The 26408-nt window shown below is 47.6% G+C and overlaps 1 protein-coding gene across 3 annotated transcripts; it reads left to right on the forward strand.

Annotated features, from left to right (window-relative positions):
* The first annotated feature begins 229 nt into the window (after window positions 1–229).
* On the forward strand, window positions 230–25257 carry LOC120298429 (coronin-6-like). 3 transcript variants are annotated; one of them, XM_039322194.1, is made up of 9 exons: window positions 230–376; window positions 8168–8297; window positions 11571–11752; window positions 14333–14452; window positions 18311–18415; window positions 19526–19671; window positions 21429–21486; window positions 22668–22898; window positions 24265–25257. In XM_039322194.1, the coding sequence occupies exons 1-9, from the start codon at window positions 374–376 to the stop codon at window positions 24385–24387; spliced, it is 1098 nt and encodes a 365-aa protein (XP_039178128.1). In that variant the 5' UTR covers window positions 230–373; the 3' UTR covers window positions 24388–25257. The 3 variants fall into 3 exon arrangements, with proteins under 3 accessions (XP_039178128.1, XP_039178126.1, XP_039178129.1); XM_039322192.1 differs by lacking the exon at window positions 14333–14452 and adding an exon at window positions 15661–15780; XM_039322195.1 differs by lacking the exon at window positions 14333–14452.
* The last annotated feature ends 1151 nt before the right edge of the window (window positions 25258–26408 follow it).

Here is a 26408-nt window from a genome sequence, read left to right on the forward strand (position 1 = left end):
AGGCGGGACTAGAACTCACCGTCGCCTGGTGATCGGCCCAAAGTCACCCCAGTTGGCCTAAGGCAGGACTAGAACTCTCCATCTCCTGGTTTCTAGCCTGGTGCCTTGACCGCTAGGCCAAACTAAGTCTGGGGGAGCCACCAAGTTCGTGCCGATCTTTCCTGGGTGCACGGACCAGAATCTTCCTTTGGAAAGAGGCATATAAATGAAATAAATTAATTAAAAATACCCTGTTCTCCATGTATGTTTGCAGGTGGGCCGCGTGGACAAGAACGTTCCCCTGGTGACTGGACACACGGCCCCCGTGCTGGACATCGACTGGTGTCCCCACAACGACAACGTCATTGCCAGCGCATCCGAAGACACAACCATCATGGTAAGTGACGGTGCCAGGGATGTCACAACCCTAACCCTTCAGACGTTTCGCATGGAGGGAGGGATAATGATGATGATGATGGAAGGGACCTTGGAGGTCTTCTAGTCCAACCCCCTGCTCAGGCAGGAAACCCTATAACCAGTGGTTCTCAACCTTTTTAATGCCACGACCCCCAACCGGTTGTAAGTCGAGGACTACTCAACCGGTCGTAAGTCAAGGACTACTCAACCGGTCGTAAGTGGAGGACTACTCAACTGGTGCAGCCCCGTTTGCAGAATGGGACTTTTGGCGGGCTCAGCAGGGCAGAGACAGCCTGGACAATTCCTATTGGCTTTGGAAAGCCAATAGAATTAGACCCTATTCAAGAGAGTCTATTCTATTGGCTTTCAAAAGCCAATAGAATAAAAGGGAGCAGCACAGCTAAGGAAAAGGGGAAAAAAATGGCGGACTGCGTTGTTTGGTGACCCCCGTGAAATGGTCGTTCGACCCCAAATGGGGTCCCGATCCACAGGTTGAGAACCACTGCCCTGCACCATTTCAGACAAATGGCTGTCCAGTCTCTTCTTAAAAACTTCCAGTATTGGAGCATTCACAACTTCTGGAGGCAAGGAGTTCCACTGGTTAATTAACCCAGTGATGGCAAACCTTTTAGAGACTGAGTGCCCAAACTGCAACCCCAAACCCACTTATGCATCGTCGGGTGCCGGGTGGGTGTGGCCCATTGGGTGGGCGTGGCTACAGTGGTAACAGCAGACTGGGTGGGACTAAAAAGTTCAATCAATCAAACCCAACTTTGCAAGATCTTTTTTTTTCCCGCGAGAAGTTGAAATTGACTGATTGATTGAACCTTTTTTTTTTTTTGCACATGGCGGCGGAGGCCTAAAGCGAAAAGGTTTTATAAAACCCAGCTGAAGGTCTAGGACTGGGGCGACGGCGTGCGTGCCCACAGAGAGGGCTCTGAGTGCCGCCTCTGGCACCCGTGCCATAGGTTCGCCACCACTGAATTAACAGAATGACAGACTCGGAAGGAACCTTGGATGTCATCTAGTCCAACCCCCTGCTCAGGCAGAAGACCCCATACCATGTCAGACAAATGGCTGCCCCGTCTCTTGTTAAAAACCTCCAGTGTTGGAGCATTCACCGCTTCTGGAGGCAAGGAGTTCTGCTGATTAATTGTTCTATCAGGAAATTTCTTCTTAGTTCTCTAGGTTGCTTCTCTCTTTGGTTAGTTTCCATCCTGAACGTACGACCACAATTTCTGATTTTTAGTCATCATCGTCTTAAGTTGACCAGACGCCAACTTTACAACTAAGTTTCCCACGGGTCAATGTGGTCAGTAAGTCAAGTCCTGCGGTCGAAAGTTGAGTTGACCTGGGTTGTGAATGCGAATCCAGCTTGACCAATGGCATTGTTTTTTTTCCCTCGTTTTGCCCAAAACGGGCAAAAAACCCTAACCAATTGCGATTGGGTGACCTCAGGACGCTGCAACTGGTTGTCAATGGGATTTACCCTCGATTGCCATCACGTAGACTGGCGGGGGTGGGGCAGCGGTCACGAGTTCGAATTGAGTTCGGGACTGACTTTTTCAGGGCTTATCTTTAATACAAACCGTTGTTAAGGGAACGATTTTACGTCGGGGACTACTTGTGTTTAGGGTCTCTTGACAAAACAGCGATTAGAATCGGAGGCGGTGAAGGCACTTTGGTGAAAGTATAATAATAATAATAATAATAATAATAATAATAATAATAACAACAACAACAACAACAACAACAACAACACCCCAGACTTAACAATTGTCGATAAGAAAGACAAAAAAGTCTGGATAGTGGACGTGGCAGTGCCTGGAGATAGCAGAAGAGACGAGAAAGAACTGGAGAAGATAACAAAATACAAAGACCGACAAATAGAAATAGAAAGACTGTGGCAAAAGCAAGCAAGGGTAGTACCAATAGTCATAGGCGCCTTGGGTGCAATCCCAAAACAACTGGAGCACCACTTGTACACCATTGGCATTGACAAATTCGCCATTAGTCAATTGCAAAAGGCAGCCTTACTAGGAACTGCTTCCATCCTGGTATTACAGACGATATCTGTAATACCATCAAACATCCACATCTGCCTATCCCAGGTCCTGGGTAAGGACTCGATAGGTAGACAAAATGCCAAATCCAGTCTGAACATCTGGCTGACTGTGCGATGATCCATAATAATAATAATAATGTGTTTGTGTTGTTTTTAAAGACAACTAATGACCCCTCTCTTGACTATCTCATTCAGGCTTAATGTTAACAATAACAGTAATAAAGTTGGAAGGGACCTTGGAGGTCATCTAGTCCAACCCCCTGCTCAGGCAGGAAACCCTATACCATTTGAGACAAATGGCTGTCCAGTCTCTTCTTAAAAACTTCCACTGTTGGAGCATTCACCGCTTCTGGAGGCAGGTTGTTCCACTGGTTAATTGTTCTAACTGTCAGGAAGTTTCTCCTTAGTTCAAGGTTGCTTCTCTCTCCTTGGTTAGTTAGCGTGTGGCGGTTGCCATCTTGACTTTTTTTGACCACACTGGGTGCAGCGGTGGGCTCACTTAGAAAGCATTCTGGGGAGACCCTCTGGGTTGGGTGGGTGGGGAGCCTTTTGGGAAGGTGGACGAAAGGAAAAAGTTTAACCTCCCTCCAGGACTAGTTTTTCTTCTGGGGTCAGTTGTGAGGGGAGGGGGATTTAATTTCACATCTTTGATTGGAAGGCTAGGGAGATTCATGCCTCCGGTCTCTTGAAAAAGCACTTTTGCGTCTGATGGGGAGCTTTTTTCTGTGTTGGGTGCCTTATTCATTAGGAGGAGGAGGAGGAGGAGGAGGAGGAGGAGGAGGAGGAGGAGGAGGAGGAGGAGGAGGAGGAGGAGGAGGCAAGCAAAGAAAGGAGGCCAGACACACAAAGAACAACTAAGTGGTTGAAGAAGGAACTGAGTTCCTTGAACTGTGTAGCTCTGTCTTGAAGCTGCTGTTTCCTTGCCTTGGAGGTTTTGGATGGGTGGACTTCCACTCCCAGAATTCCCCATCCAGACTGCTTTAAGAGGAGTGGACTTCAATTCCCAGAATCCCCCAGGCAGCATGCTTTAAGAGGGGTGGGCTTCCACTCCCAGAATCCCCCAGCCAGCCTGCTTTAAGAGGGGTGGACTTCCACTCCCAGAATGGGGCGATGCCACGTGTGCCCACAGAGAGGGCTCTGAGTGCCACCTCTGGCACCCGTGCCATAGGTTCGCCACCACTGGAATAGAAATTAAAGAAATTAAAACAGGAATAGAATAGAATTAAAACAGGAATGGAATGGAATGGAATGGAATAGAATAGAATAGAATAGAATAGAATAGAATAGAATAGAATAGAATAGAATAGAATAGAATAGAATAGAATAGAATAGAATAGAATAATGAATAGAATAGAATAATGAATAGAATAGTGATAGAATTGAATAGAATTGAATAGAATAGAATAATGAATAGAATAGAACAGAACAGAATAGAATAATGAATAGAATAGAATAGAAAGAATAGAATAAGAATAAGAATAGAATAGAATAGAATTAAAAGAGGAATAGAATAGAATAGATGAGAAGAGAATAAAATAGAATAGAATAATGAATAGAATAGAATAATAATAGAATAGAATAGAATAATGAATAGAATAGAACAGAACAGAATAGAATAGAATAATGAATAGAATAGAATAGAATAATGAATAGAATAGAATAGAATAGAATAGACGAGAAGAGAATAAAATAGAATAGAATAGTATAGAATAATGAATAGAATAGAATGGAGACCTTGGAGGTCATCTAGTCCAGCCCCCTGCTCAAACAGGAGAACCTACACCATCTCAGACAAGTGACTGTCCAGTCTCTTCTTAAAACCCTCCAGTGATGGAGCACCCACGATTTCTGAAGGCAACTTCTGTTCCACTGCTTCATTGTCCTCGCTGTTCGATGTGGAGGGTCCAGGGCGTCCCATCCGCTGCCCCCCCTTTTTCCGTTGGTACCAAGGGAGAGAGGAACCATTTCCTCTCCATGGGGTTGGCTGGCCGAAGGGTGGGCTTCAAGCTGCAGGCTCTGGCTGGGAGCTGGCACCCTTTCCGGGGCGATGAGGCAGCATTTTGGGCTAAGAATAGCAGCCAGGAGTCAGCACCTAAGAATAGAACCTTCAACACACACACACACACACACACACACACACACACACACACACACACACAAACGGGCGCACTTTCCCCTCTTCGTTTGTGTCCCAAGCCAGCTTTTGCAAAGAGCCCACACTTTGGGTGTGATGGAAAAGTGTCTTTGCTGGAAACAGCAGTGGGGAGGGGGCGGGGGGGCACCCATGTTCAAAGCTCCCCCAGCCTCGCCGGGATTTAGTTGTGCCACCAGCACAACTGTTGACGGAGGGCACTTAAAAGGATTCGACATGTGAGAATTGAACTTTGCTAAGGACACAGCTGTCTCACGGGGGTAGGGTGGGGTTCTCAGCCTTAACATGGGTGGACTTCCAGTCCCAGAATCCCCCAGCCAGCAGGCTTTAAGAGGGGTGGAGTTCAACTCCCAGAATTCCCCCGCCAGCCTGCTTTAAGAGGGGTGGGCTTCCATTCCCAGAATTCCTCAGCCAGTCTGCTTTAAGAGGGGTGGGCTTCCACTCCCAGAATTCCCCACCAGCCTGCTTTAAGAGAGGTGGGCTTCCATTCCCAGAATTCCTCGGCCACTGTGTTTTAAGACAGGAGGACTTCAACACCCACAATTCCCCAGCCAGCTTGCTTTAAGAGGGATAGATGTCAATTCCCAGAATTCCCAAGCCACTATGTTTTAAAATGGGTGGACTTCAACCCCCATAATTACCCAGCCAGCATGGTTTGAAACAGGAGGACTTCCACTCCCAGAATTCCCCAGCCAGCATGCTTTAAGAGGAACAGACTTCAACTCCCAGAATCCTCCATCCAGCATCTTTAAGATGGGTGGACTTCAACTTCCAGAATCCTCCATCCAGCATGATTTAAGAGGGGTGGGCTTCCACTCCCAGAATCCCCCAGCCAGCCTGCTTTAAGAGAGGTGGACTTCCACTCCCAGAATCCCCCAGCCAGCCTTCTTTAAGAGGGGTGGACTTCCACTCCCAGAATTCCCCAGCCATCCTGCTTTAAGAGGAACAGACTTCGACTCCCAGAATCCCCCAATCAGCTTGCTTTAAAAGAGGGGTGGACTTCATCTCCCAGAATTCCCCAGCATAAACTTGGTCATGGTCTGAAGCCCCCAGAAGCATCTTCTTGAAATCACAGTTAGTTCTCCAAAGGCAGCACAGTTCCCATGTTTTGAGGTGCTGGGTGTCCAACACCCGAATTCCTGATGGGTCTGGGGGGCACCAGGTTGGCGATGTCCGAGGCCTGCCCCACCCCCTGAAACCCGAGTTCAAGTCTCCAGCTGTGCTGCAGCTCTCTTTCAGCCGTTTCTCCCTGGCAAATAAGCAAGAGGGCCAAGATCAAATGTTTAAAAAAGATTAAGTATTTTTTTTTTTAATTGAGGCAGAAGAGTCTCAGAGGTACAGTCTGTTTTGCAACTCCAGGTGTGAAGAAAAGGTGGGGAAAAAAAATCCAAACAGCTGCTGATATATTTCTATTTTTATCTGCATGTGATGCAGATGGCCTCACCCTGCTAACTCCGGATAAGCTAAGCAGAACCAGGTGGATTGGAGCGGAGGCCACCAAGTGATCCCAGGATTGTAGCAAAAGGGATAAGCAAAGAGTAGCTACGTTCCTAAGGTTGCACAGACCAGCCTTTTTTTTTAATTTTTTATTTTTAACCAACAGAACAAAACAAAGCAAAACATAACACACATAGACACACAATATATACTCCTCCTTTTTTTTTTTACAGCAATTGCGTAACGGTAATCTATTATTTACATTTCCCCCCTTATTCTTCTTTAGAATATTTGTCCTTATTGCCCCGTTATTTCTTATTTACATTTTTCTTCCTTCATGTTCTACTTCTTACTAAGAATAATTCATATTATTATTATTATTATACATTATCACACACAAGTTTTCACTTTTGACCTTTCCATATTTATTCTCCTCTATTATTTCTAGTCTCCAACCAGACATACAACTTGTTCCATGTAATACTCTGTGTCTTCCTTTTCTTTTATCTCTTTTGTTAATTTGTCCAACTCAGCACAGTCCAGGATTTTCCTTATTACTTCTTCCTCTGATGGTATATTCTCATTTTTCCAGCACTGTGCATATGCTATTCTTGCCGCCGTTATTATATGTAAAATTAAGTACCCTATTTCTTTACTATATTTTCTGTTTAAAATACCCAACAAAAAGATCTCTGGTTTCCAGTCTACGGGTTGGACACAGACCAGCCTTGACGTGGCACTCGGCGTGGGGCTCATCTTGACGCTTCTGTGGCATCTTAACAGAAGAAACTTATCAAGCTTCCTGGGGTGGGCAAAGATTGTGCTATGGGCAGGGGGGAGAAATCTGTCAAAGAAATGTTTGGGGGGGGGGGATGAGGCCCTGGGTTAAGAGAGCAGAAAAGAATTCCTTTGACTTTGGAACTCCCTGCCTCAGGAAAGTGGGTTAATCATTTTACTGCTGGCCTTCAGGAAGGCCTATTCAAGGGGTGGAAGTTTTCTGCTGCCTGTGGATTATTTTTTTAACAGTTGTTGGTGGTTTATTTTATTTTATTTTATTTATTTTTTATTATTTTATTTTATTTATTTTATTTTATTTATTGTATTGTATTGTATTGTATTTATTTGATTTTATATTATATTATATATTTTATTTATTTGATTTTTTATTATTTTATTTTATTTTATTATTGTATTTTATTTTATTTATTGTATTGGATTGTATTGTATTTATTTGATTTTATATTATATTATATATTTTATTTATTTGATTTTATTTTTTATTATTTGATTTTATTTATTTTATTTTATTATTGTATTTGATTTTATTTATTGTATTGTATTGTATTTATTGTATTGTATTGTATTTATTTGATGTTATATTATATTATATATTTTATTTATTTGATTTTATTTTTTATTATTTGATTTTATTTATTTTATTATTGTATTTAATTTTATTTATTTTATTTTATATTTGATTTTATTATATTATATATTTTTTATTTGATTTTATTTTTTATTATTTTATTTTATTTTATATTTTAATATATTATATAATAATAATAACCATAACAATAATAATAATCGTTGGAAGGGATCTTGAAGGTCATCTAGTCCAACCCCCTGCTCAGGCAGGAAACCCTATACCATTTCGGACAAAGGGCTGTCCAGTCTCTTCTTAAAAACCTCCAGTGTTGGAGCATTCACAACTTTTGGAGGCAGGTTGTTAATAATAATAATAATAAAGTTGGAAGGGACCTTGGAGGTCATCTAGTCCAACCCCCTGCTCAGGCAGGAAACCCTATACCATTTCGGACAAATGGCTGTCCAGTCTCTTCTTAAATACTTTCAGTGTTTGAGCATTCACAGCTTCTGGAGGCAGGTTGTTCCACTGGTTAATTGTTCTAACTGTCAGGAAGTTTCTCCTTAGTTAATATAATATAATATAATAGTGGTAAAGTTGGAAGGGTCCTTGGAGGTCATCTAGTCCAACCCCCTGCTCAGGCAGGAAACCCTACACCATTTCTTAGTTCCAGGTTGCTTCTCTCCTTGGTGAGTTTTTTGCGACTTTTAGCCAAGTTCTCGCTTGACCCAAAAACCGTTTCCTCTCCCTCCAGGTCTGGCAGATTCCGGATTTCCTGCCCATGCGTAACCTGACGGAGCCGGTGGTGACCCTGGAAGGGCATTCCAAGCGGGTGGGCATCCTAACCTGGCACCCCACGGCCCGCAATGTCTTACTCAGCGCAGGTAAGACCCTCTCCACCCACCCTGGGAACCTCCGTGGGGATGCAGTTCCTCACGGGAAGTGAGCGTTTCTCAACCTCAGCAACTCTTCAGATGTGTAGAATTCAACTCCCAGAATTCCCCAGCCAGCATAGTTATTGCAAAGGATACTGGGAAGTTGAAGTCCACACATGAAGAATGGTCTAGGCCAGTGGTTCTCAACCTGTGGGTCGGGACCCCATTTGGGGTCGAACGACCATTTTACGGGGGTCGCCAAACAACGCAGTCTGCCATTTTTTCCCCCTTTTCCATGGCTGTGCTACTCCCTTTTATTCCACTGGCTTTCGAAAGCCAATAGCATAGACTCTCTTGAATAGAGTCTAATTCTACTGGCTTTCCAAAGCCAATAGGAATTGTCCAGGCTGTCTCTGCCCTGCTGAGCCCGCCAAAAGTCCCATTCTGCAAACGGTGCTGCGACAGTTGAGTAGTCCTCAACTTACGACCGGTTGAGTAGTCCTCGACTTATGACCGGTTGGGGGTCGCGGCATTAAAAAGGTTGAGAACCACTGGTCTAGGCTGGCGTTTCTCAACTTGGACAACTGAAATATGGGTGGACTTCAACTCCCAGAATTCCTCAACCGGATTCCAAAGCTGGGAGTTGAAGTCCACCCATCTTAGAGTTGTTTTGTTGAGAAATACTAATCTACATGGCCTATGTAGGTGGGAAGCTGAATGTTTTTTCCTTGGAAGCGATCATCAGGAATGGCTGTGGGAGTCCCCCACTGGAATTCCACAGGGACTAGAATCTTAACTCTTTCCTTTAAAGGAAAAAGATTGTCTGAGTCTTCCCAGGTTAATTTAGCCAGGCTTTCTTCTTCCTTTCCCAACTTAGAAAAATTGCAGTCGTTTATTCTGCTCTATCTATTTTTAATTTTTATTGGATGGGTGGATTCAAGATTTATAAGGCTGCTCGACTCAGACAGGGTGATTCTTGGCACTGGACAACACAAACACACAATACACCGCAAAAGGAAAAAAAAAACCCTACAAAATTATATCCCGACTAATGGGCAAGAGGTAAATACAGCATCATAAAGCCCATAATAAAGCTTTCAAGATCTGACCTGGATAGGATCTTAAAAGATAATCAGAATACATAATAATGGAGCTGGAAGGGACCTTGGAGGTCATCTAGTCCAACCCCCTGCTCAAGCAGGAGATCTTATATCATTCTAGACCAAAGGCTGTCTGTCTGATCCCTTCTTGAGAAACCTCAATGATGGAGCACCCATCCATAGACCAAAATTTCTCGACCTTGACCACTTGAAGATGTTGTTGTTAGTTGCGAAGTCGTGTCCGACCCATCGCGACTCCATGGACAACGTTCCTCCAGGCCTTCCTGTCCTCTACCGTCTTCTGGAGTCTATCTAAGCTCACGCCTCCTGCTTCAGGGACTCCATCCATCCAGCCACCTCATTCTCCGTTGTCCCCTTCTTCTCTTGCCCTCCATCTTTCCCAGCATCAGGCTCTTCTCCAGTGAGTCCTTCCTTCTCCTTAGGTGGCCAAAGGACTTGAGTTTCAACTTCAGGATCTGGCCTTCTAAAGAGCAGTCGGGGTTGATCTCCTCCAGGACTGACCGGTTGGATCGCCTTGCAGTCCAGGGGACTTGCAGGAGTCTTCTCCACCACCAGAGTTCAAAGGCCTCCAGTCTTTAATTAAACATTAAATAGTTAGAACAATTAATCAGTGGAACTACTTGCCTCCAGAAATTATGGATGTTCCAACACTGGAAGTTTTTAATAAGAGATTGGACAACCATTTGTTTGAAATGATATAGGGTTTCCTGCCTGAGCAGGGGGTTGGACTAGATGACCTCCAAGGTCCCTTCCAACTTCTTCTTCTTCTTCTTCTTCTTCTTCTTCTTCTTCTTCTTCTTCTTCTTCTTCTTCTTCTTCTTCTTCTTCTTCTTCTTCTTCTTCTTCTTCTTCTTCTTCTTCTTCTTATTATTATTATTATTATTATTATTATTATTATTATTATTATTATTATTATTATTGTCATCATCGCACAGTCAGCCAGATGTTCAGACTGGATTTGGCATTTTGTCTACCTATCGAGTCCTTACCCAGGACCTGGGATAGGCAGATGTGGATGTTTGATGGTATTACAGGTATCGTCGCAGGATGGAAGCAGTTCCTAATAAGGCCGCCTTTGGCAATTGACTAATAGCAAATTTGTCAATGCCAATGGTGTTCAAGTGGTGCTCCAGTTGTTTTGGGATTGCGCCCAAGGAGCCTATGACTATTGGTACTACCCTTGCTTGCTTTTGCCACAGTCTTTCTATTTCTATTTGTAGGTCTTTGTATTTTGTTATCTTCTCCAGTTCTTTCTCTTCTATTCTTATTCTTATTCTTCTTCTTATTATTATTATTATTTGGTTACTCTGAGAGCCGAAGCAATCTCCCCTTCGTCCAGGGAAAGTGGACGCTGCCTTGACACCCCCTTTCTTATAATTCAGGGTGGGGAGCTATCAGCTTGGCATCGCTAAATCGCCAGCCTTTCTTATTATTATTATTGTTACAAAATTTACCTGCTGCCCATCTGGTTTTGAAGTGTCTCTGGGTGGCTTAGCACACCAAAATATGAAAAAGCACCAATAATAATAATATTGGAAGGGACCTTGGAGGTCATCTAGTCCAACCCCCTGCCCAGGCAGGAAACCCTAGACCATTTCGGACAAATGGCTGTCTTAATATAACTATACGCACTAAAATTAAAATACACACTAAACTCACAACAGGAAGGCACACTGTTCCAGTCGTAGCAATGAGGCAAAATTACAGGCAGGGCTCAGCTTACAACCGTTTTGTTTAGCGACCATTCAGGTTACAACGGCACTGAAAAAAAGCAACGTAGGATCATTTTTCCCACGGACGTTGCAACATCCCCGTAGGTCACGTGATCCAAATTCCCATGCTTGGCAACTGACTCGTCTTTATGACAGTCCCGGGGGGGGTCACGTGATCCTCTTTTGCAACCTTCTGACAAAGTCAATGGGGAGGGGGGGAGGCAGATTTGCTTAACGACCGTGTTACTAACTTAAAAACTGCAGGGATTCACTTGTGGTGTAGCAAGGAAGGTGACAAAATGGGGCGAAATTCACTTAACAGTTTTGCTTAGTGTCAGAAACGTCGGGTTCAATTGTGGCCGTAAGTTGAGGACTACCTGAAATGGTGAAGGGGGAGGTCGGGGGGGTCTGGGTCCTTTGACAGTGTCCTGACGCCCTCTCTGGATCAGGAGGGGACAACGTGATTATTCTCTGGAACGTGGGCACCGGTGAAGCGCTGCTCACGCTGGACGACCTGCACACGGACGTCATTTACAATGTGTGCTGGAATCGCAACGGGAGCCAGATTGTCACCACTTGCAAGGACAAGCACCTGCGCATCATCGACCCCCGGCAGCACCTGGTTGTAGCTGTGAGTCGGACCGACCGAGGGGTGGGGGGGGGACTGCCTTACCTACCCTCCCAGCATGTGGGGTAGATGCAAGTTTTTCTTCCTTCGTTTGGCATCCTCTGGATGGTTCAGACCAGCGTTTCCAACTTAAAAGGGATGGACTTCCACTCCCAGAATCCCCCAGCTTGCATGCTTTAAGAGGGGTGGATTTCCACTCCCAGAATTCCCCAGCCAGCCTGCTTTAAGAGGAGAGGGCATCCACTCCCAGAATCCCCCAGCCAGCCTGCTTTAAGAGGGGTGGGCATCCACTCCCAGAATCCCCCAGCCAGCCTGCTTTAAGAGGAGAGGGCATCCACTCCCAGAATCCCCCAGCCAGCCTGCTTTAAGAGGGGTGGGCATCCACTCCCAGAATCCCCCAGCCAGCCTGCTTTAAGAGGGGTGGGCTTCCACTCCCAGAATTCCCCAGCCAGCCTGCTTTAAGAGGGGTGGGCTTCCACTCCCAGAATTCCCCAGCCAGCCTGCTTTAAGAGGAGAGGACTTCCACTCCCAGAATTCCCAAGCCAGCCTGCTTTAAGAGGGGTGGGCTTCCACTCCCAGAATTCCCCAGCCAGCCTGCTTTAAGAGGGGTGGGCTTCCACTCCCAGAATTCCCCAGCCAGCCTGCTTTAAGAGGGGTTGACTTCCGCTCCCAGAATTCCCCAGCCAGCCTGCTTTAAGAGGGGTGGACTTCAACTCCCAGAATCCCCCTTCCAGCCTGCATTAAGAGGGTGGACTTCCATTCCCAGAATCCCCCAGCCAGCCTGCTTTAAGAGGGGTGGACTTCCACTCCCAGAATCCCCCAGCCAGCATGCTTTAAGAGGGGTGGGTTTCCATTCCCAGAATCCCCCACCTTCTTCTGTATGGATACTCCAAGCCAACTCTCTGATTTCCCAAATAACATTTAGAAATAAAGGTGCTGCAACTGCTGGGCAATGATGGGAATTCAAATCTACTCACTCTCTCAAGCTCTTCAGTTAACCTCATTCTCCCAGCTTGGGTGGAGAGTTCTGCCTTTTACTGATCCTGGTGACTGTGCTGGCTTAGTTTGATCCTAGTTTGATCTTAATTTGCCGGTGATGGGATTAAATGGATAGTCCAGACTTCTCTCGGAGGTCAGAAAAGTCAAGATGGCGACCCAAACGACACACTATATCCGTGCAAGAACTCCCTCAAAGAAAAGGGGAGGGGGGGGTCCCCTAGCTTGGTTGCAGCCGCCATCTTGCTTTTTTGACTCCCAGCCTGTAACCATCCCTGCCAGACGTGCTAAATTCAACAATAAATTCGGGTGCCACTATCCGAATCGGCAGAGAAATAACCTAACTTTCAGGAATAAAAACCAAGCTGTGCTCAACCCCGGCTTGGTTGAATCCAGTCCTGATCTTCTGAGCTTAAATGCATCAGACTACAATTCCCATCTTCCCCATCTGCATGGCTGCTCCCGTTGTCCCAGGTGGACAGGAGCTTCAATCCCACTGGGGAAGCACCTGGCAGGCACCTATAGGGGTCCGTCCCATTAAAGGGGGGTCCGCTTCCTTTTGGGGTGCTTTGCGGTGGACTGACCTCTACTAAATGGTTTAATCTGCGGTGTTTCTCAACCTCGTCCACTTTAAGACGGGTGGACTTCAACTCCCAGAATTCCTAGTCTACCACAAAGGTAGACTATGCTGGAATCAGGGTCTTAAAAGGGCAGGAGAACCCCGTTGCTGATGCCCATCTCCTGCAGTTCTTCTGGAAAGACTCAGAAAAGAGTCAGGACCCGTCCCCCCAGCCACTCCAAGACCCATGTGCACACTGCTGGGGAAGGACCCAGGCTGACCCCCCCCTTCCAGCCTGCCCACCCCCCAATTCCAACCCCTGGATTCATCCATGATGATGCCAGTTGTAACCCAAACCCTCCCGAAGGGCCACATCCTTTGGCTATCCCGAGTAATGGAACCGAGGGATCCCTCAGAGGACATCTAGTCTGACCTCTCCATAATCTTCTTCCTCTTCGCCTCAGGTGTCCTAACCACCTCTCACCCTCAGCTGAGCTGCAGTGCCCCATGGGCTACACTAGAGATGTCCAACATTGGCCTTTTTATGACTTGTGGACTTCAACTCCCAGAATTCCTCAGCCAGCGTGCCTAGCTGAAGAATTCTGGGAGTCAAAGTCCACAAGCAGGGGCCTTCCAACTTGGCCCTTTTATGACTTGTGGACTTCAACTCCCAGAATTCCTCAGCCAGGCACACTGGCTGAGGAATTCTGGGAGTCAAAGTCCACAAGCAGAGGCCTTCCATCTTGGCCCTTTTATGACTTGTGGACTTCAACTCCCAGAATTCCTCAGCCAGCCACGCTGGCTGAGGAATTCTGGGAGTTGAAGTCCACAAGTCATAAAAGGGCCAAGATGGGAGACGCGTGTTTTAAGACCTGTGGACTTCAACTCCCGGGATTCCCCAGCCAGCCAGGGGGAATTCTGGGAGTTGAAGTCCACCCGTCTTAAAGTGGACGAGGTTGAGAAACACCGTACGAACGCTTTGTGGTTGCCGTGTTTGTGTGATCTAACCCACTAACCGTTGCCCCCAGGAAACCCTCAAGCCCCATGAGGGGGCCCGCCCCGTCCGGGCCATCTTTCTGGCCGATGGCCGCGTCTTCACCACCGGCTTCAGCAAGATGAGCGAGCGTCAGCTGGCCCTCTGGGACTTGGTACGGACGGACGGCATCCACTGGGGCAGCCCATGCCTGGGGTCCGGGAGAGGTGGAGAAGAAGGGGTGCATGGGGGGGGGCTACACGAGGATATCTTGACCTTTGACTCCACAGGAGGAGAAGAGGAGCAGGAAAGTGGGCGAAAGCAAAGGGGGACACGCTCCAGCCTCCAGGGAGGATTATAATAATAGTAATAATAAAGTTGGAAGGGACCTTGGAGGTCATCTAGTCCAACCCCCTGCTCAGGCAGGAAACCCTACCATTTCAGACAAATGGCTGTCCAGTCCCTTCTTATTGGGGTGACCCCCCCCCTGAATTCTAGGTGTAGGGGGGAGGTCAAGCTGTTTGCTCAACCTACAGAAAATAGAATTGCAAAAATAGCCAGGGCATCTCTCCTTTTACGTGATGGTTTATTTTTTAATTATGTTTTATTTTATTTTGTTTTATGGTTTTGTTATTTTATTACGTTTTATTTTATAATTTAATTTCTTGTTCTGTTTTACATTTTGCTTTACGGTTTTATGTTGCGTTTTATTTATTGGGTTATTGGATGTTTCATGTCATTTTATTGTGTAGTTTGTTTTCTATTTCATTGCATTATTTTGTTTATATGTTTTATTTACTCTATTTGTTTCATTTTATTGTTATTTTTTATATCTTATTTATTTTATATTATATTATATATATATATTTTCATCTTATATTTTATTGTTTTATTTGACTTCATGGTACTTCTTAAATTTGACGTACTGCCCGTTTTGTTGTCCAAAGCAACTCTGGGCAGCTTACATTACAGTAAAAACAGAGCTAGCAAATACTATTCCATTCCCAGAATTCCCCAGCCGACATGCTTTAAGATAGGTGGACTTCAACTCCCAATCCCCCACCCAGCATGCTTTAAGATAGGTGGACCAACTCCCAGAATCCCCCACCCAGCATGCTTTAAGATAGGTGGACTTCAATTCCCAGAATCCCCCACCTAGCATGCCTTAAGATAGGTGGACTTCCACTCCCAGAATCCCCCACCTAGCATGCTTTAAGATAGTGGACTTCAACTCCCAGAATTTCTGCTCGAGCATGACTGGCTCAGGAATTCTGGGAGTTGAAATCCACAAATCATAAAGTTGCCACAGTTGCCTCACCCTTCTGGCCAGCCAGCTTCTCTGTGCCCCGGCGGGGCCGTAATGCTCTCTTTCCCGTCTGCCAGGAGAGATTGGCGGCCCACGAAGGGATGCGGCCCATGCGCGCCATCTTTACCCGCGAGGGACAGATCTTCACTACAGGGTTCACCCGCATGAGCCAGCGGGAGTTTGGACTCTGGGACCCGGTAGTCGGGCTGCATGGTGTGGACCCCCCTCCCGGACCTCCATCTGGGAACCCGGGCATTGCCCTGCCCAGCTCCCCCTTCTGTTTCTGGGGGGCAGGCCAAGGGACGTCGCAGGAGGATGGGTGCCCACAGACAGGAGCGAGGGTGGGCGTTCCCACATGCCCCAAGTCCAAAACACGCATGCACGTACATGCACACGCCATGAAAGCCAGTACTGCAAAGATCATGAGACTGAGTATCAAACTTACACACAGAGACACACAAAGAGATCCCTATAGAAGTCTGCTACAAAGATCATGAGACTGTGCATCGAACTTACACACAGATTTACACACAGACATACAAAGAGATCCTCGTGGAGGTCTGCTACAAAGATCGTGAGACTGCAACTTACACCTAAATTTACGCACAGACACACACAAACAGATCCCCATGGAAGTCTGAGCTACAAAGATCGTGAGACGAAGCATTGAATTTGCACACAATTTTACACGCAGCAGATCCCCATGGAAGTCTGCGCTTCAGAGTTCATGAGACTGAGCATGAAACTGCCACACAAATTTACACCCAGACACACACAAACAGAACACCATGGAAGTCTGTCCCACAAAGATCCTGAGACTGAGCATCGAATTTGCACACACAAACAGACACAAGCACACAGACACAAACAGATCCCCATGAAAGTCAGTCCTAGAAAGATCCTGAGGCATAAATTTTTACACATAGACAAAATTAACAGAACACACACACACACACACACACCAACAAATCCCCACGGAAGTCTATGCTACAAAGATCATATACTGAGCATCGAATTTACACACACAAGCAGACACACACACACAGATCCCCATGGAAGTCAGTGATGCAAAAATACTAAAGCTGAGCCACAGATTTACATACACACAAATTTACACACTCACACATAGAAGTCAGTGCTGCAAAGGCTCCTGAAATTGGTCATCAAATTTATACAAACACACACACACACACACACACACACACACACACACGCATCTCCCACACTCACGAAAGTCAGCCCTGCAAAGATATTGAAACCGAGCGTCAAATTGAGCTCAGTAAATTAAAAGAAGGACAGGCAGTCCTCGTCTTACGACGCTTTGTTTAGTGACGGTTCATCGTTGCAACAGCACTGAAAAAAGCGACGCCACGTTTTTTCACACTTAGCGACCGTCACGGCATCCCCAGGGTCACGTGAACAAAATTCAGACAAGCTTGGCAACTGACTCGTATTTATGACGGTCGTCGTGTCCCCTGAGGGGTCACGTGACCCCCTTTTGCAACCTTCTGACAAGGATGCCAGTCACTTAATGACCGCAGGATTCTGATTGCCCACCAGAGGGCACCACCTCGCCCACCTTGACTCCACAGACTTCTGCAGTTAACATTTGGATGGGAGGCCACCAGGTGATCCCAGGGCCAAAAAGCTGAACTGGGAAGTTGAAGAAGTCACCAAGGCTCGGACTTCAAGTTGATTTGACTTTCCAGTTCTGACTGCTCGGTCCATCCCTGGACAATGCCCAGTTCCCAGAGTCCAATTGCTGTGGATTTGTGGGGTGGGGGGAGGATGGAAGGATGCATGGGGGTGTGCTGTGTTCCTGGGCAGGGGGCTGCAAAAAAGAGGATGGGGGCATTCTAAAATAGGTGGGGGGGGGTCTAGGAACGGACTATGTAGTCCAGAGGTCTTCCAACTTGTGACTTGTGGACTTCAACTCCCAGAATTCCTCAGCCGGGCATGCTGGCTGAGGGATTCTGGGAGTTGAAGGCCACAAGCAGGAGTCTTCAAACTTGGCAATTTTCTGACTTGTGGACTTCAACTCCCAGAATTCCTCAGCCGGGCATGCTGGCTGAGGGATTTTGGGAGTTGAAGTCCACAAGCATGGGTCTTCCAACTTGGCCCTTTGAGGACTTGTGGACTTCAACTCCCAGAATTCCTCAGCCAGGCACGCTGGCTGGGGAATTCTGGGAGTTGAAGTCCACAAGTTAGAAAAGGGCCAAGTTGGAAGACCCCTGATCTAGTCTGTGCAGCCAAGGGGGTCTTCAACTTTTGCTACTTTAAGACCTGTGGACTTCAACTCCCAGAATTCCTCTGGCTGGCCAGGGAACTCTGGGAGTTGAAGTCCACGTGTCTTCAAAGTGCCACGGTACAAAGTGCCACCTCTAGTGCGTAGCCCATGGGGCACTGCAGCTCGGCTGAGGGGGGAGAGGCGGTTAGAATGCATGAGGCGAAGAGGAGGGAGCTTAGGGAGAGGTCAGACTAGATGTCCTCTGGGGGACTCCCTCGGTTCCGTCACTCGGCATAGCCCAAGGCTGTGGCTCTTCGGGAGGGTTTGGGTTACAACTGACATCATCATGACGGACGAATCCAGGGGTTGGAATTAGGGGGATGGGCTGGAGGTGGGAGGGGGGGTCAGCCTGGGTCCTCCCCCAACTGTGTGCACATGGGTTTTGGAGTGTCCCGGTGTGTGTGTGTGGGGGGTTCCTGACTGCTTTCCTGCTTTTGCAGAAGAACTTTGAAGAGCCCATTGCCCTGCAGGAGATGGATACCAGCAACGGCGTTCTCCTGCCCTTTTACGACCCCGATTCCAGCATAGTCTACCTGTGTGGAAAGGTAGGTAAACAGGGGAGGACAGTAACTTCCCCCCCCCAGGGATTTGGGGAGGGGGATAGCCAGACCCCCCCCCTGCCAGTTCCCCTCTCCAGCCAACCCCTCCTGCATTTATTTATTATTTATTTATTTATGAGACTTATATACCGCTTTAAGTGCAAGCACTCTCTAAGCGGTGTACACCAGTAAGCAATGTATATATATATATATATATTTACGTTGCCCCCAACAATCTGGGTCCTCATTTTACCTACCCCGGAAGGATGGAAGGCTGAGTCAACCTGGAGCCGGTGAGATTCGAACCGCTGACCTGCTGAACACAGTCAGCTAAAGTGGCCTGCAGTACTGCACCCTAACTGCTGCGCCACCTCGGCATACTTTTAAATCTTGGCGCCGAAGGTCGGTGTTTTCCTCCTCCGTCCTCTGCTACTTTTCCTTTCTTAACCACCCCTCAAGAGCTGAGTTCTGGGTGGAACCTGTGTCACTTTGACCACCACCACAACAACAACACACAACGGAAATCAGCGCCGTTCCTGGAACGCTGTGTGTTTCTTGAAACGCACAGGGGACAAAAACATTCGGCTATTTCTGAAGGAAGTGATGAAAGGGAGGAAGAGAGATGGATGGGAGAAAGGAAGGAAGGAGGGAGGGAGAAAGGGCAGGGAGGAAGGTGGATGGGAAGAAGGAAGGAAGGAAATGGTGGGAGGGAGGATGGAGGGAGGGAGGGCGGTGGAAGGAAGGAAGGAGGGAGGGAGGATAGAAGGAAGGAAGGAAAAAGGGAGGTGGATGGGAGGGAGGAAGGATAAAAGGAGAGAGGGGAGGAGGGAGGGAGAAAGACGGAGGAGAGAAGAAAGGAGAGGAAAGGAGGGAGGGAGAAAGGGAGGGAAGGAGGATAGAAGGAAGGAGAGGGAGAAAGGGAGGAAGGATAGAAGGAAGGAAGTAGAGGGGGATTGGAGGGAGGGAGAAAGGGAAGATATTCGCAATATGGCTGATTTTTTTTTTTTAAAAAAAGCCAACATTGGCTTGGGAGGAACTTTCCCCCCTCCCTCTGGGGGCAGAGAGCCAGGAGGGGTGGGGGGCCCCGGACTGAGACCCCGGCCTCCTTGCCCGCAGGGGGACAGCAGCATCCGCTACTTCGAGATCACGGACGAGGCGCCTTACGTCCACTACCTGAGCACCTACAGCAGCAAGGAGCCCCAGCGGGGGATGGGCTTCATGCCCAAACGGGGGCTGGACGTCAGCAAGTGCGAAATCGCCAGGTGAGGCTCCGGGTGCAGAGGGTCCGAAATCCAAGCGGGGGGGCAGGGGGGGGCAGAGCTCCTGTGATAACATCCGCGGGGGATTCTCTGTCCTCCGGGTCAGGGTCGTCGTCCCAAAGGGGCTTTCGCCAACAGGCCGCTGGACTTCCTTCTTTTTCCTTGGAAGACGTTTCGCTTCCCATCCCGGAAGCTTCTTCGGCTCTGACTGGCTGGTGGGGAATGGGAGGATTTATACTCCTTGTAGGCAGCTGGTCATTTGCATTCTTTTAGAGTGTCGTTGAGGCCACTTGGAGGCTTGCCTGTGTCGTCAGGGTCACCTCAGAAGCGCAGATGTTTGTAGAGCCTTCTTGGAACTGCTGAAAGGAACTCCACACCCATTTGCACCACTCAGGGGACCCCAAGTACACAGGTAAAACCTCCAAGTGGCCTCAATGACTATCTAAAAGGAGGCAAATGACCAGCTGTCTGCAAGGAGTATAAATCCATTTCTCACCATCCAATCAGAGCTGAAGAAGCTTCTGGGATGAGAAGAGAAACGTCTTCAAGGGGAATGGAAGGATTTGTACTCCTTGCAGACCTCCGGTCATTTGCATCCTTCTAGAGAATCCTTGAGGCCACTTGGAGGTTTGTCTGTCCTCAGGGTCACCTGAGTGGTGCAAATGGGTGTGGAGCCTTCTTGGAACTGCTGAAAGGTATTCCACACCCATTTGCACCACTCAGGTGACCCCGAGGACACAGGTAAAACCTCCAGGTGGCCTCAATGACTCTCTAAAAGAAGGCAAATGACTAGCTGTCTGCAAGGAGTATAAATCCTTCCGTTCCATACCATCCAATCAGAGCCGAAGATGCTTCTTGGATGAGAAGGGAAACGTCTTCAAAGGGAACGGAAGGATTTATACTCCTTGCAGTCAGCTGGTCATTTGCATCCTTTTAGAGGGTCGTTGAGGCCACTTGGAGGCTTATCTGTGTCCTTAAAGCCACTTCAGTGGTACAAATGGGTGTGGAGCCTTCTCGGCTACCGGAGGGACCCAGGGCAGAAAACATTTTGCAGCCAAGAAGCCTCCACACCCATTTGCACCCTCAGATGACCTTAGGTAACCTCCAAGTGGCCTCAACAGCTCTCTAAAAGAAGGCAAATGACCAGCTGTCTGCAAGGAGTATAAATCCTCCTTTTCCACTCCATCCAGTTAGAGCTGAAGAAGCTTCTGGGATGAGAAGAGAAAGCTCTTCAAAGGAAAAAGAAGGAAATCCAGCTGCCTCTTCGGGATGATCTCGTGACGATGCACAAGTCCTTGACTTATGGCCACTATTGACACCGCCACTTCCATGGCGCTAAGTAAAGCGGTTGTGACGTGAAGTCGTTTGAAGTCCACACACGTCTTAAAGTGGTCCGGGTTGAGAACCATGGGGCGAGATTGACGCGAAGAGGACAGAAACCCCAAACGGGGTAGTGGTGGTGGTGGTCAGTGAGTGAGGGGGAGGGGGAGATTGTATGACTTTAAAAGAAATTTTTTAGGGTGGGGGGTCAAAAAAACACCCCTTTCTTTCAAGAAATGGTTTCCATCCCACTCCTGCTTGGAACAAACTGGATCCAAGCGCTTCAGAAGCAGGGAGGGGATTATGAGAGGGAGGGGGGGAAAGAGATGGGGGTTGGTGTGTGTGGGGGGGTGGGAGGCCTTCGTCTCACGCCTGTGCAAACCCCCAGCCCCCAACCCCATGTCAGACCCACATTCTTCTCTCTACCCCCCCCCCCGCAGGTTTTACAAGTTGCACGAACGGAAATGTGAGCCCATTGTTATGACTGTACCACGAAAGGTGAGCCTTTAATGAATTGGTCTGGAACGGTGTAGGTAGAGTCTCCTGCTTGAGCAGGGGGTTGGACTAGATGACCTTCGAGGTCCCTTCCACTTCTGTTACTCTGTTAATCAGTGGGAGGGCTTGCCTCCAGAAGCTGTGGGTGCTCCATCGCTGGAGGCTTTTAAGAAGAAACTGGATAGTCACTTGTCTGGAACGGTGTAGGTAGGGTCTCCTGCTTCAGCAGGGGGTCAGACTAGAAGACCTCCGAAGTCCCTTCCATCAAAATCAAAAGGATTAGTCCCCCTGTTTGATTTGGCCATCATTCACTGATTGAATAATAGTAAAGTAGGAAGGGACCTCCCAACTTTTTTATTATTATTATTATTGTTATTAATCAATTCTCATTTCATTGACTGATTCATTGATTTGTTCTCTATTGATTCATTCATTTGTTCTGATTTCATTGAATGAGTTTGATTGATTTGTTCTTTATTGATTTGTTCTCAATTGATTGATTTGTTCTTGATTGATTCATTGATTTGTTCTCAATTGATTGATTCATTGATTTATTTGTTCTCAATTGATTGATTTGTTCTCAATTGATTCATTGATTTGTTCTCGATTGATTTGTTCTCAATTGATTCATCGATTTGTTCTCGATTGATTCATTGATTTGTTCTCAATTCATTGATTTGTTCTCAAGATTGATTCATTGATTTGTTTTCAATTCATTGATTGATTTGTTCTCGATTGATTTGTTCTCAATTGATTCATCGATTTGTTCTCAATGGATTGATTGGTTGATTGATTTGTTCTCAATTGATTCATTCATTTGTTCTCGAATGATTCATTCATTTATTCGAAATTCATTGATGGATGGATTGATTTGTTCTCAACTGATTCACCGATTCATTGATTTGTTGTCGACTGGTTCATTGAACCACTGTTTCATCGAATACTTTATTGGTTTATTAATTGTCCATTGATTGCTTCATCGGCTTTTCCGTTGATTCGTTCATTGATCCACGGATTCACTCGTTCGAGTTAGAAAGCAGAGCAAGCCCTCCCCGAAGGCTGGGGGTGAGTGGGGAGGGAGGTGACTGGGGAAACGCGGCCAGGGCTTTTGGGGGGAGGGGGAGGGTCCTGCCCCCCCGCCCCCTGCCCCTTGCTGACCTCTCCCCTTTCCCCATTCTCGGCAGTCGGACCTCTTCCAGGATGACTTGTACCCGGACACCCCTGGCCCCGAGCCGGCCCTGGAGGCGGAGGAATGGCTGGCCGGGAAAGACGCGGAGCCCCTCCTGGTCTCCCTCCGTGACGGCTACGTCCCCCTCAAGAACCGCGAGCTCAAAGTCAGTAAGAAGAACATCCTGGACAGCAAGCCCCCGCCCGGCTCCCGCAGGGGTCTCTCCGCCTGCGACGCCAATTTTTCTGTGAGTGGTTGAGCCTCTTGGGTGTGGTTGTGTGGGTGTGGGTGTGTGGGTGTGTTAGAGAGGGAGGGAGACATCGTGGGCCTTGTCTGTGGGAATCAACCCAGCCCCTTCCTCCTCCGTTAACTGACACACCTCCTCCTCTTCCTCCTCCTCCTCCTCCTCCTCCTCCTCTTTTTTCCTTTTTCTTCTCTTTCTCCTTCTTTCTTTCTTTGCCTCTCTTTCTCTTCGTTCTTCTCCTCTCTTCCCCTCTTCCTCCTCCTTCTCTTCTTTTTTCCTTCTCTCCTTCTCCTTTCTTCTCCTCTCTTTTTCCTCCTTTTTCCTTTTTCTCCTCTTCTCCTTTCTTTCTCCTTCTCGCCTCCTTTTTCCTCTTTCTCTTCATTCTCCCCATTCTTCCCTCCTTTATTTTTTCTCCTGTCCTTCTCCTTTTCATTCTCCTTCTTCCTCCGTCTTTTTTCTTTTTTTCTTCTCTCCTTCTTTTCATTCTCCTCTTCCCTTCCTCTTCCTCTTTTTCCCCTTTCTTCTCATTCTCCTTTTTTTCTTTGCCTCTTTCTCTTTATTTTTCTTCTCTCTTCCCTTTTTCCTCCTCTTCTTTTTTCCTCTTTCCTCTTTCTTCTCTCTTTCTCCTCCTTTTTCCTTTTTCTCCTCTTTTCCTTTCTTTCTCCTTCTCTCCTTTTCTCTTCTTTCCTTCCTTCTCCTTCTCTCCTTTTCATTCTCTTCTTCCCTTCCTCCTCCTCTTCATTTTCCCCATTCTTCCCTCCTTTCTTTTTCTCCTCTCCTTCTCCTTTCCATTCTCCTCCTCCTTCCTCCATCTTTTTCCTTTTTCTTTTTTTCTTCTCTCCTTCTTTTCATTCTCCTCTTCCTCCTCCCCTTCCTCCTCCTTCTCTTCTTTTTTCCTTTCTTCTCTCCTTCTCCTTTCTTCTCCTCCTCCTCCTCCTCCTCCTTCTTCCTCCTTTTTCCTTTTTCTTCTCTTCTTTCCTTTTTCTCCTCCTTTCGTTCTCTTCTTCCCTTCCTCCTCATTTTTCCTCTTTCTTCTCTCCTTCCCCTTTCTTTCTTCTCCTCTCCTCCTTTTCATTCTCCTCCATCCTTTTTTGCTTTTTCTTCTTTTTGTCTTCTTTCCTTCTTTTCATTCTCCTCCTCCTCCCCCTTCCCCTTCCTCCTCCTCCTCCTTTTTCCTTTCTCCTCCTCTCCTTCTCCTTTCTTTCTTCTTTTCTGCTTATCCTTTTCATTCGCCTCATCTTCCTCCTCTTTTTCTCCCTCTCCTCCTCCTCTTCTTCCTCCATTTTCTCCTTTTTCTTCTCCTCCTTCTTCTCTTCATCTCCTGCTTCCCCTTCCCCTCCTCCTCCTCTCTCTTGCTCACCCCCCCCAGACCTCCACCCTCGAGGACCTCTTGCAAGAAACCCGCACTCTGCGCCAGACCATCCAAGATCACGAGAAGCGCATCACTGACCTGGAAAACACTCTCTGCGAACTCGCAGACGTGACGGACTAGCCCACTTCCGCCCCCAGAACTTTGCCATCCCGGAGACAGACCTAGCATCTCCCCCGTCCATCCGCTTCTTCTCAGCTCAGTGGGCATTTCGCAGGGGCAGCTGCTCCCCGCCGCGGGAAATGGCCCTGCTCTCCTCTCATCCCTTTCTCTCCAACCTGACTCCGGGCTACCTTGATTTTGGGGTGGAAGCAGGGTTCAGAGAAAAGGTCTTCCGTGGACTGCTGGACGCTCGGGGTGGGCGGGGGTTGCGGGGTAGGGTGGCTGTGATGCCAACTCACCCTTCAGCCCCCCTCCCCCAGGAATGGGGCGAAGGGGGTGGGGTTGTGGTGAGCCACAGGTTTGTTGTTGTTGAGTTTTGCCGTGCGACAGAGGAAACGTTGGACCCTTAGATTTGCAGGATTAGAAAGGGGTCTGGGTCTGGGTCTGTGGAGAGGGAGGGAGGGAGAGAGAAGTGGGCTGCCAGACCCTGCTGGCGGGGGATTGGTTTTACTGGGGGATGGGGGGCCAAGAGGAGTCTCCAGCCTCTGCTGGAAGTGGGGGGAGGGGGACCCTGTGGCCCAGCAACACTGGTCGGGGGGGGGCGTCTGCAGGTATTGAGGAGGGGGGTTTCCTGCTTGTTTCCATCTCAATTGCTGAACATTGTACAGATGTTTTGCAGCTGGGCCAGGCGCAGATGTGCAGCTAGAGGTGGAGGAACAAGCATGGTGGGTTACAGCAATGCCTCCCCCCCCTCCACCCCCCCTGGCTTGTAGTGCAAAGTGACCGCCTCCCTGGTGGGGTGGGGGGAGAGAAAATAGGGCCATTGCTCATTTGCATATGCTGATAAATATATATAGATATATATATATATATTTCGAATGGTTGATCAGACTTCTTGGCTCCGAATTGTTTTCTTTGCGGTGGGGTGGTGAGGAAATGGGCACCCGGAGCAGCTGGATGCCCTCGAGAGAACCCACTAGCAACCTCAGAGGACAGTCGCGTTCTCCCTCCATGCACAGCAATGCTGGCTGGGGGATTCTGGGAATGGAAGTCCTCCCCTCTTAAAGCATGCTGGCTGGGGGATTCTGGGAGTGGAAGTCCGCCCCTCTTAAAGCATGCTGGCTGGGGGATTCTGGGAGTGGAAGTTCGCCCCTCTTAAAGCAGGCTGGCTGGGGGATTCTGGGAGTGGAAGTCCACCTCTCTTAAAATGGCCAAACTTGAAATATCCCAGTTCTAAACTCTACACTGGATCGAATGAAATATGCAATGCAGATAATCCTCAACTTATGACCGGGTGTTCAATGATTTTTGCCCCATTTTACACTTTTTCTTGCCCTACTTGTCAAGTTGTGAAATCACTGTGGTTAAATTAGTCACCCGGTTCTTAAAAGTGAATGCATTTCCCCAACTTTGATCGCAAAAGGGGAATCGTGTAGCTGGCTGGGAAATTCTGGGACTTGAAGTCCACAGGTCTTATAGTCTCCAAGGTTTGGACACTCGGTCGTTGAGTGAGGTGGTCATTAACCGAGATGTTTTAAGATGGCTGAAAATGCTTTATTGGATGTAACATTCCGTTTAACGCAGCAACAACACATCCTGTTGCAACTTTGAATTGTCCTTAAACAACCAGTCGTAAATCAAGAACAGTTGCTGGAATTGGGTCTGTCTAGTAATGAACAGAAGGATGAGGGGGGACATGATAGCAGCCTTCCAGTATCTCAGGAGCTGCCCCAAAGAAGAGGCAGTCAAGCTATTCTCCAAAGCACCTGAAGGCAGGACAAGAAGCAACGGATGGAAACTCATCAAGGAGAGAAGCAACCTAGAACTAAGGAGAAACTTCCTGACAGTGAGAACAATTAACCAGTGGAACCACCTGCCTCCAGAAGTGGTGAATGCTCCAACACTGGAAGGTTTTAAGAAGAGACTGGGCAGCCATTTGTCCGAAATGATATAGAGTTTCCTGCCTGAGCAGGGGGTCGGACTAGATGACCTCCAAGGTCCATTCCAACTGTTATTCTGTTATATAAATCCTGCACCAGGCT

The sequence above is a fragment of the Crotalus tigris genome, unplaced genomic scaffold (assembly GCF_016545835.1).
Source record: "Crotalus tigris isolate CLP2741 ecotype Arizona unplaced genomic scaffold, ASM1654583v1 scf7180000023874.160978, whole genome shotgun sequence".
Taxonomy (NCBI): domain Eukaryota; kingdom Metazoa; phylum Chordata; class Lepidosauria; order Squamata; family Viperidae; genus Crotalus; species Crotalus tigris.

Coding starts and splice junctions, on each gene's coding strand:
- LOC120298429 (XM_039322194.1), top strand. Junction 11,753..14,332: donor GGCAGCACCTGGTTGTAGCT/GTGAGTCGGACC, acceptor CGTTGCCCCCAG/GAAACCCTCAAGCCCCATGA. Junction 19,672..21,428: donor AGCAAGTGCGAAATCGCCAG/GTGAGGCTCCGG, acceptor CCCCCCCCGCAG/GTTTTACAAGTTGCACGAAC.